The sequence below is a fragment of the Sardina pilchardus genome, chromosome 11 (genome assembly GCF_963854185.1).
Source record: "Sardina pilchardus chromosome 11, fSarPil1.1, whole genome shotgun sequence".
Lineage (NCBI taxonomy): Eukaryota > Metazoa > Chordata > Actinopteri > Clupeiformes > Clupeidae > Sardina > Sardina pilchardus.
In genome coordinates this window covers 28,234,044-28,245,501 of record NC_085004.1, presented here as the reverse complement: position 1 = coordinate 28,245,501, position 11,458 = coordinate 28,234,044, and the positions used below count along the sequence as shown (strand labels likewise).

At 45.1% G+C, this 11,458-nt stretch overlaps 1 protein-coding gene across 2 annotated transcripts in view; it reads left to right on the top strand.

The window, feature by feature from the left end:
* Positions 1 to 1,003: 1,003 nt before the first annotated feature.
* The window catches only part of mical2a (microtubule associated monooxygenase, calponin and LIM domain containing 2a), a 37,826-nt gene continuing 27,371 nt past the window's right edge, over positions 1,004 to 11,458 (top strand). Inside the window, exons 1-3 of one of the 2 annotated variants that reach the window (XM_062549093.1) lie at positions 1,004 to 1,074; positions 1,201 to 1,285; positions 9,555 to 9,985. In XM_062549093.1, coding sequence (XP_062405077.1) covers positions 9,725 to 9,985 — 261 coding nt within the window. In that variant the 5' untranslated portion in view covers positions 1,004 to 1,074; positions 1,201 to 1,285; positions 9,555 to 9,724. Of the gene's footprint in view, positions 1,075 to 1,097; positions 1,286 to 9,554; positions 9,986 to 11,458 lie in introns of those variants that run through there. The other variant, XM_062549094.1, reaches the window with a different exon arrangement.

Genomic DNA, 11,458 nt, shown 5'->3' with positions numbered 1-11,458 from the left:
TTGCGGCTCAGGATATCAAGCTGACTTAAAGTTGACTGCAGCAATAGTACCCTACATAAACAAACTGTCATGTCACCCTTGTCCAAAGGTCGAATGCCTGTTGGTAGCTCAGGCACAACCCTGGCATTCATATTGTTAGAATCCTGTCATTGATATATGAGGAGTTGTCGATCATCTGCCGTTTGTATTGTAAGTATGGGAGCCAGAAGTCGGACGACAGCAGTATATCATTGTTCCCATTGGAACTGCCTGGACATGTCAACTGTAACTAAATCAGTTTACCCAAGTGGAGAGAACATTTACCTGGGTCTACCCCTAAACGTAGCCTATTAGGCAAAGAGCTACGTTAAAATGCTCACTGATACAGTAGCTTATACAGTAAGTTGTTCAAAGCATAGTTCTCATAGCCCACCTTGAGGGAAAGAACATGTTTGAAGGCGAGCGTCATCAATTGATGATAGCCTATAGCCCATAATGAAGTAGGCCTAGGCCTATTAATGAAGTAATGAAGTACCGTATACCCTAATCGAAACATTCCCTTTCGAGCTATCCTAAATAGTTCATCACTTGCCAATCTCGACAGCGAAATTATAGACCACTGTAAAAAGAAAAAAAAGAAGGAAAAAAAACCCATCAAGAATTCTCTTTACTGCTCGTCTTGCATTTGACTAGGCTACATGCGCAGCTGTATTCACATGACCGACCGTTTTTAAAAATCAGTGCAGTGATATGCAGAGCAGCTGCAGATATTTTTATGCCCCACCGCACATTTTCGTATCACTGCATCCATGTGCCACCTAGGCTCAGGCAGTCTTTCCAGTGAAGTTCGTTTACCCGCACGCCATTGGAATCCACATGATTATTCTTGAGGAATTGGAGCACTATTAGCGAGTTTTTTTTTTTTTTTTTTTAATCGTTGCTCATAGACGATGTCTATTTATTTTGATTTAAAATATCAACTGTGAAAACAATACACAGGACGTGTGCGTCGCTGTCAAAGGCTCAGTCGGCGTACTTCCCATTGGAAGATGTGCTTTTGAGCACCGCCTTCAAAAACAAGCCAGACGTTCAATGGTGAGCTCCCTCCGAAACATGCCTTCACACGAAAGTGACAGACGGATTTGACTGTACTGGAAGGCTACAGTGTCCACCTGAAGTCACGGTGATATTTGCTGGCTCCTTTACTCTTGTTTACTACAGGTATTCTGCAATCAACTAGGAGTGAGGTGCCGCGTAACTCATATCAGGCTACCTGGAAAATTGAAAGACGATAGAGGAATATGAAGTAAGTAGGCTACCCACGGCTTGTTGTCGCTATCAGTATATTGACTGTGCGCTTTGGTCGCATGTGACAGGCGTTCACTTAATATTTTTCACCAACCTTGCTGTTTCATTTGGCTCCTCTAAACCCAAGTAGCCATTCAATTATTCACGAAAAGTGTTTAATGTTTCCAGCCCCGTACAAAATGTAACACGTCCTTTCTTCCTCCGAATTATTCAAGGCATGTTATTGAAAACAGTTCTAAACTCGGGGTTTAGCCTGTTGTCTGCTGTAAAAATGGTTTCTGTGTCAGCTCTTATGATATGTTGATCAGCCTTGTTGGCCATGTGAAATTGTCTAGTTTTACTCTTGTCCGTTTCTGCTTGGATATGAGTTGGAAAGTGATCTCCCTCTTCAGTGGTCTTGAAAGATAAAGGCACTCATTTAAAATGGTTTAATTTCAGTGCCAGTGCACTCTGACATGATCATTGTTTATACTAGAAATCTCATTCCATTTGTTTCCTTAAATAATCTTTACGGTGTGAAAACAATAGCCTGCATTTTAATCAGTGAAAGAGATCATTTTTATTAATTACTTCATACTTCATCCTCCCCAATACATCATAACTTTATTGGACATTGGTATCATTTTGAGGAAACGTTCATTTGTCTTGAATTACTGACACCCAAAACCTAATAGGCTACTGCAAAAACTACAATAACAAAACTGGTGTGGAACTACAGAAGTAGTGTGTTTTAAGTCCCTCATAAATGTCAAAGGAAGCCTTTAGATTTAGCCAATGTGTAGATCCTCTTTCATCTCAGTGTCCAGCCTCTCCCTAAACGGTGTGTTGTAAAAGTCAGAGTTACACAACTTCTCTCACGTCAGTGATGGGTTTTAGAGGGGAAAAGAACAGAATGAGATGTCATCATTCTGTCTGGATGTATTGACTGTTGGATATCTGTTCCAGTTACGAAAAGCTAAGCTGTTGTGTTGTGTAACTGGGAAGAGAAAGACAAGGAAACATCAACACAGATGGATACAGACATGGATAGATGAGTTATTGCTTTAGCAGCACGAGAAAGATAACTCGGGCTTTGACTGCTCCCCTCTGGAGTCATTAGCTTGTGTAATACTAACCCATAGATTATCCCCTGTGTGTGACGGTGTCGACTAAAATACTGGGAACTGGCTGACTTTCCCTAGTGATCTTTAATAGATGTCTGCTCTTACTATACAGCTGCAGTCAGACATGTTCAGAGCAGTGTTTACCGTCTGACTTGTAGGACCAGTGCCTGTGTCGCTAGAGAATGTGGAGAATTTCAGATCTGTGAATTGAATGTGTGGCTACTGGCAGAGTTGTCTTGATTTGTGCCGGTGTGCCGGCGTGTGTATTCCAGTTGGCCCGAGGCGTCGGGGGTGATTTGTGTTTGCGAGGGTGACCGTGTGAGGGGAGCTGACAGAAAGAATGCAGCTCACGAGCAGGTTTGTGATTCAGAGAGACGGCCACGCAAACAGACCAATCCGCCCCCTCCAACCCGTCTTTTGAATGAACAATCGTTTCCTGTGCATCCATCCCACGATGGCTCATGCCTTCTGCGTGTCCCTAGACAATTTTAAGTCCGTTTGTATTGCAGGGAGATCTCAGAGATCTTGTATAAGGAGATGCTATATAAGCAGAATATGTGTCTGCCTTGGCTGTCTGGATGTGTACATTGAAACAACACATTCCTTGAGTGTAGTTTAAGTACCACAAAGGGTTCCAGACCCACAGGATTTCGATAAGTGTTGCATGCTTTTTATGTTCATTGAAAAACCACCCATTTTTTCTTGTCTCATTGGAATTTCCTCAGGAATTCTCTGCGTTTTTGGCCTCTTACACTATCATATTGCATAATTCTGAAGATGACTTTGTGGCAAAACACACTCATTTGGTTGCCATGTTCCAGAAAGTGATACTTCCAGATGAAGTACTCTTCACTTTAACTGTTTAGAAGGTGATATGCCTGCCCTTTGTCCTTTTACAAATGATGTACTGTGTTTACATTGCTACAAAACAACTTAACCTGTTTATGAGAAGTGACGTAATGCGTGTACCTAAAAAAAAAAGAAAAAGAAGAAAAAAAGCAGCCGTTTTTATGACATCATCAAGTTAACTCCCACCATATTTGGTCTGGTCATTTGACAAAAACGCATGTCCTTCAGCAAGGATACTATTTGGTTCAGAACTTTCAAACGTTGTGGGATATAGAAACCATAACAGATGAGGAACTGATATTTAGTCCTCAGTGTTTATAATTACTTAAAGATGTTTTCCAAAGCTGAACTGATTATCTCCGTGGAAATTCTTAAAGGTGGCAACAGGAGAGAGACAAAAAAATCTTATGGCTCATTAGGGTCTACAAACAAGACCATAAAAGAGCTAATTTGGGAATTCTCAGAGGACTCTCGTAGAAAGGTTTAGTTTGGGTCCAAATCAACAAAAAATGAGTGAAAACACAGCTACTGATTCCAGCAGCTCAGTCAGTAATTAGTGGTCGGAGAAAGCTTGACTTAAACTCAGCATTGAAGGGGAAAATACAGTGTTCCATCCAGAGCAGTCCGACCAGAGCAGGTTTGTCTAATTTTAAAACCAGGCGCATATGAGCTAACCACTCAAAAATCAAAGCAGTCTCTTCCAGCGAGTTCAGCGCCACCCAGACATCCCAATAAAGAAACCAGATGAACTTTAAGTCAACGCTGCTTTCATTGTATCTAAGGCAACGAGGTTGAGCATTAATTATGTACAGTCCCCTCTCCCCTTGCAAACACTTTCCTCGAGCAGGCCGCTGAACTTTCTATTTCCTCCCTGTGCAGGCATGTTTCCCTCTCTCAGCCAAGCAAAAACGGACCCACGTTTCCGTTCCCTCGATGTTAGTAATTGGGACAGGAAAGAGGAAGAGTGACTAGCATGCAGGATTTGTACAGGATTGGGAGAAAAAAATGCAGGACAAGGCTTGGACAATGCAATGACTAGCATATTCATATGCTGAGATAAACCTTTGGAAGATTTAGCAAGCCTTGATACAGATTGAAAGACCCAAAGAAAACATTAATGTATATTATTAAAATGATATATTCCTCAAATTCTTGATTTTTTGCCAGCAGAGATTTAAAGAAGATGAGAACGTTTAAAGTCCCTGTCAAGGCAGCCCTTCTTTGCCATGACTCATGCTATGTGGTTGAAGTCCATGTGGAGCCGGTACCAGTCAGAGACATATGTGCTGCCTTTATATGACTCAGGAGATCACATGACCTAGAGAGAGCAGATGTCTTCAGGATCACTTGCTTCCTTCCTCAAGCACAAGACCTGCCTGTCACCCCTGAAAGCTATTTTTCCTGTTCTGCGCTCCATACCCAGAGGGGGTACAAACTCACTAGTGGACCCAGACGAGGCACATGAGGACATGGAGGAATATTTCACACGCACTGACAGAATCCCGTGGCAATTAACTTGGTGGTGCTGGTGGGTTTCCTCTGGAGCATTTACTCCCTAGTGTGAACATCATCTTGCCATCATCGTGCCACACTACATTTTAAACATTTTTTTACTGGGCATGATCGCATTTGTCAAACCTTTCATCGGTAAACTGATGGTTATGCTCTCACCCCCCTCCTCTCTCCCTCTCTGAAGTGTCTGTAAGTGTTTTGAGAGAGCAGGGGACATGTGGTACACACACTGCGTTGGGTCAGACCAGCGCTGAGACAGTGCACAGCTGCAGCACGTCTCTGGGTCTTGCTTCTGTGTGAATTAATGATTTTCTCCTCACCAGACAGACGGACAGGCTATAGCGCCGGCCAGATAGCAGCATTGTTTTCATTCTTCTTCATGAGAATCTTCCTTTGTTTTGGCACAACTGCTGCAAAGGCAAGGCCTTTTAATGAGATCCTGAAGAATGGTTCTCTGGTCTGGCGCGCGAGGGAGTCGACCCGTGTGAAGCGCCGGGAAACATTGTTTTCTCATCCAGACACTCCGCTCTCAGACACATGGCCTGCTTATCACAGAGTGCAAACTGGGTTCCTTCCTGGTTCGGGCCATGGCATAATGAACATGCTGCATGTAACTCCCAGCTCTCCAGCAACTTCCTCCTTGAGTGACATCAGCTTCCTCTTGTTTTTTTTCTGACAGCCAGAGAGGCTGTTCATAAACAACCCAAGAAGCTTCCCCAACCTGACTTGTTTGCATTCTAATCTTGCAGTAGTTCTGTAAAAGGACAGTGTGTTTACTGTATAGCCGTAAACCACAATCCACCCGCCCCCAGAGAGCTAATATATGTTGGCGTGCTGCATACTGTATTTGGAGGTGTGGGTGTGGAATTGTCAAGGTTAATATCACTCCATTAACTCTGCCTCATTACCATATGCCTGTGCACTGAAATCAGATGGGTGTGTTCCCTTATTAGCCAAAGCCCTAAACTGCTTAAACGTTCATTGCATGCTGGCTCTTTGTGTTGGCCAACAACCTGTGCTGGCATCTAGCCTGAAGCGAAGAGTAGCGGTCAGTTTCAGCGGCTGTTCTGTTTTCTGTGTTTTCTTTCTGCTCTCTGTTTAATGGACCGCTCTCAAGCATAGCAGCACTGATATCATAAGAAGTCTCTTGGTGTTGAATTGCCAGTCGAAACAGGTGCATATTTCACATCCTTGGAATTCTTGCCCAGTAATGCTTGACTACAGGATGGGGCAACTTCAAATTCCATTGTTCTCTCACTTTTTGAGGGATATCGAGGAGTAAATGTTTTCTTTTTATAACTTCGATTACATACCAGTTTTGTTAGATCTAAAGGCTCATTACTTATTATTAAAGGATTACATTTTATACGCATATTCAGACATTGGGAAATTTACTAGGTCATACTTGATAACGTCACGTACAGAGGCTGTTATACAAAGACGCAGCTTATATTGAAATGAGGACATTTGTGTACTGTGAGACTTATGTGTGTATTTGTGTGCGTATTTGCATTGGCAAAAAAAAGAGAATTAAGGGAGGAGAGGGAGATAGAGAGAGAGAGAGAGATAGCTAGAGAGAGAGAGAGGAAAAGCTGGAGAGAGTACGTATGCGTGCCTATGCGTGTTTTAGTGAGGCTCTGTGGGCTAGTGCTGTCTGCCTCACCACTGGCTTTCCATTCTCTCAGCTGGTGAAGTCATGGTATTTAACTCGGCACAATGCAGCCTCAGCTCAAAGGCCAAGCCGTGTGGACAGCCTGTGCTACCTTTTCATTAGCCCCCATGGCGTTCGCAGGCAGTGGGATCTAATTATTTTCTTAAACCATCCATTTAGACCTGAATTCAAACCCACTGTTTTGTGATACAGATATTAATACTGTATGTCTCCATTTAGACCTAGCGCAGCATATGTACTGCGGAGAGACTGAGGCTGTGAACGATATGAAGTTAAAATAACCACATATTTAAGTTGCTTCCTGGCGTTTGGGTTCCGGGCTTCCTAACTACTTGTTAGTGGTCAACCAACTGCATGTTTTCTGTACTTTTACTGAGGTTAGAACTTTTAGTGCTAAACCTAATGCCTAAATCGGCAGGACTTGGCTTCACGTTCATTTTAAAACTTTTATCATTCTTCTCTCTGCCTTGGGCCCATATATGACACAGAGGTGTCGAGAGAAACCATCTGTCATATGCTTCACGAACAGAGAAGTTTCATTTAGTGGGCATTAAGTGCGGGCATGTGTGCCTGCCAGGTGGCCAAGCGCACACCATCTAATTGATGTGTCAAAGAAAAATTTAACAGAAAAATTAACTTTTTTATGGCATTTCCCCCTTCACTCTTAATAGCGTTCCCTCTATTCCCGTAATTCCCACTACTGCTGAACCAGTGCCCTTGTTACATTTCCTGGAAGTGTAATTAGGTTTCTTGTTTATTTCTAGAATGGGCCTTACTGCTCTTAATATTCTCTTTCTTATTAAACCATCCATAGGCCATTTCCCTGCCACGCCACATGAAACATTGTGCAGTATGGAGATAAAGTGCCAAACTGCAGTCTGAGTGACACTCTTCATACTAAGAGTACGCCTAAGCCCCCCCCCCCCCCCCCCCCTCTTTTTCTAGTAGAATAGCTGGAAGGGGGCGTGCCCTGTGTTCTGGCTGTGGTTGTGCTGCTATGTGTGTGTATGCGCGTGTGCATGTGTGTGTGTGTGTGTGTGTGTGTGTGTGTGTGTGTGTGTGTGTGAGGCGTCTGGGTTGTGGAATGCGGGCTGGGTGTTTGCAGGGCTGGGCTGGGCCCTCTGCTGCAGGGAGTTCATTCAGCACCCGCACGATAGGAGCTGACACATCCTCTATGAGGGGCCGCCGGGGCCACAGGGATGCGGACGACTGAAAACACACGCTCGGGACGTTCCGCCATGCCTCTGCCCCGATGTGCTGTTGCTGCTTGCTTGCTGCCCCCCGCCCCCCCCACACACACACACACTCTCCCCCTCACTGCTATTTACCCTTTCAAAACATGACCCGCATTAGATGTGGACGCTATGACATCAGTTGAAGTGTCTTCATGCCAGGACAGATTTAGCCTCTGTGACAGTGAAAAGGGAAGCTGTGATGGATTGCAGAAGTCCTAGAGTCCCGGGACATCGAGCATTTATTTTGTTTTGCCACAACTCATTCCTTCTTATTGAGAACACCTCTCTCTCTACACCTGTGGTCGATTAGAAAACAAGGGCTTATGTCATACAGGGGCTTGTTTCACTTGACCTGTTTGCATACAGACAGCTGATCAATGATAAGCAGGGTCGTCAAGAGACCAAACAAACCGTGCGGGGCTCCAAGTGATTATGCTTCGGCCATTTTCCAGCCCTGTGTGCACTATGCTTCACTTGAATGCAATGTCCAGGACCGTGTTTCCAATCACTGCGTAATGCATTACTCACAGAGAGCCCTCTTGACCTCTAAAGGGAGCACTTTCTACATCTGCCGGCCAGAAGTGCTGACGCACGGCTATTTTGCCTTGATATTGAAATTTGCGCTGCCTGATCGTGTTTCAGTGGTGATTTTAAAGATACTCCGCAGTCTTAAGGCAGGTTACACGCCTGTCAGTGCTTGTTCATGGGGAGCTTTAAAGAGCCGCGGAGGGTAATTGGCATCCAGTGAGGAGAGCCAGAGAAGTGGTGTCATTCGGTTGTGCTTTGGAGACCATAATTACATGAAGATTTGAAGATGGCAAAAATCTCACTTTCAAATTGACTAAACCTGAACTAAAGACACACTTAACTTTATGTTAACCTAGCACACACACACACACACACACACACACACACACACACACATTGTATATTTTTCCAGCATGTATCCAATTTGAGCAGAGCCTTTTATCTTAAAGCTACAGGCTTTGGCAGTTTAGAGGAGGGAAGGCGTAGTGCGCGTGCGAGGGCGTTGCGTACTGAGGTGTCCCATATGCCTGATAAAAATGCACCTCTGCCTGTGTCCTGTCCCGTTCTGTTCTGTGCTGCAGAGCCAAAAGCCACAAGACAAGCAAAACACTTTTTTTCTGCCTGCTCGGCAAAAACGGGCTCCGCTCACTCTCCTGCGAAATTGGGTGCTACGCTCACCGAAGTGTGAATGACTGATAGAGAAAAGGGATAAGCAAAACGCTCTGGTTTTTATTTAACTGTCTGCATAGCCTTTTGGGGGGTGAAGAATAAAGTGGATTTTAAAAAAATAAATGTAGCTGCTCAGTGCAGTTGGCTTCAGTGAAATGAAAATATGGACTGCAGTCTGCCTTAAGCCTATCTGATACGCAGCCAAAGAATGATCATGGTAATCCACAGAGATAGAGTCTACTGACAAGACGGTATGGAACATGTTATGTCATGTTATTATCTGAGCTCCATATTTGGACTCACTGACACGGTTCATTTTCATCAAACCAAACCAATGACATATCACAGATGACTCAATCTTACGTCATGTTTTGATGGCCTTAGGGTGATTCTCTTCAGCACCATTTGCACAAAACAGTAATCACCGGGCATGTGCTCAATGTTTTGAGTTAAGCAGCTCCCTTTTGTCTTGTTCCATCTCTCCACATGCTGTTGCTGTTGTAGGCGAGTGCTAGTGATTCAATTCAGTCTTCGACTTTGTCATAGCGAGCTGGTTGGCCTTTTTCATCTCTCCCCTCACTGCCGGCATTATGTAAAAGCCATCTGTTCAGAATGCCATGTTCCTTAATGCCCACAAGATGACTTCAGACTTCAGACTCAGACTTCTGTTTTGTTTTTGCCTTCTTTTTTTTCCATCAGGTTGGGCAAGACTTCAGACTCCAGGGCGTGTGTGTAAACCACTAAAGCAGCCGGAGCGGAGCGAGGGACAGACGTTGGGACAGACGAAGAGGGAGAGAGAGAGAGAGAGGAACCGCAGCGGTCAGTCCGGGTCCCTGCTGTCTCGCTCAGGGGTGAGGGGAGAGGCGAAGATGGCCGACAACGAGGACGAGCAGGGCAAGGCGGGGAAGCTCTTCGAGAGCTTTGTCCTGGCGTCCACCTGCAAGGGAACACTGCAGGCCTTCAACATCATGTGCCGGCAGCTGGAGCTGGACCCGCTGGACCACGAGACCTTCTACAGCAGCCTCAAGGCCCGCGTCACCTCCTGGAAGGCCAAGGCCCTGTGGAGCAAGCTGGACAAGAGGACCAACCACAAAGAGTACAAGAAGGGTGCAGCTTGCGCAGGCACCAAGGTAAGCACTGTGAACAGTTTTTATTCAGTCCTCAGTACATCTGAAAGGCTTCAAAGATGATGGAAAAGGCCTCTGTCTGAGATTAAAGGAGACAAGATTGTGTGTGTGTGTGTGTGTGTGTGTTTTTGTTTGTGTTTATGTGTGTTTGGGTGTGTGTGTGTGTGTGTGTGTGTGTGTGAGTGAGTGAAGTGCGTAGTCGTGAGGGGCAGGGCTAGTAATGTGAATGAATCATACAGCGCTGTGTAGTAAGAGAGTCTGTGTCAGCATTGTGGTTTTCTGTTTTGGCAATCTGTGTCAGACTATCAGCAGCTGGTGCTGATACCACAGCAAACATGACAAAGGCTATCTAGCTTGTCTATTCAAAACATGATATGTCAAGACTGATTAGGTCATTTCTGCGGAGCACGGTGGCAGCGAAATGGGAACAATGTCCCTTTCTGCAACTTCTGCCTGTAACTCTTTAACCAAGAATGAGCCATAAGTAAACATGTGAAAAGTGCACTGTTCATAGGTCTTTTCCTCTCTTTGCATCTCCACACACCCTTTGTTGCCCACGTACGCAAGCTTCCCCACCTACCCATACTGTAAATCGAGCTGCTATCTCCCATCAGTGGCTGTTCTGAAAAGGTCTGCGTGACAAAGGCTGTGTGAGCCTGCCCACTGTAAGGTCCTCCCTGTGCGATTTATAGAGCACGTCCAGAAAAAACCCTCACAGCGAGCGCAGCCCTCAGACGGCATCCTTCAGCAGCCTCCGGCTCTATGATTATTTCAGCTGGTCCAGCACCGGGCCAGTTCCTGACACGCCTCCCCCACTGACCCACCCACCCACCCACCACGTCTGGCTGGCACTCAGCCCAGATTATTATTACTAAAATGTGTGTGTGTTTGTGTACAGTATGTATGTGTGTGTGTGTGCGTGTGTGTGTTTGCGTCAGTAGCATATGTGCGTGTGTGTGCGTCTCCCGAGTGCCTGTGTTTTGCAGTAAGTATTTTAAAATGAGTTGCCTTTTCTCAGTATAACCTAAAATCCTCTTTGATACCAGCAGTAAACTTTCCTCTGACGGATGCTGTTAGCCTGGCCAAGTGTCGGGACCTTGCTTCTCGATGGCTCTCAGTGATTAATACTGAAATGCAGGGAAACAAAAGAACAGATGTGCATAGAGGCAGGGAGGCACTTCAGTACGGGTCATTAAGTGTATTTAAACAATCATATGCAAGGATTTGATTCATGAGAGGCTCTGGAAGTTTGAAGGGGGTGTCGGGTCGACGAGGAAACCGAGTCGTCTGCAAAAACAACAGCAAGTTCAGCGGATCATCTGTGCTCGGGCTGTTTCCAATTGAACTGAAAGTGAGAGAACAACAGCTGAGCCAAAAACAGCCCAAAACACTTCCCTTATTTAGTGATGCGGAGCACTCAGTCCATCTGTGTCCCATAGGTGACACTGTGTGTGTGGGATGTGATGACGCAAGTGA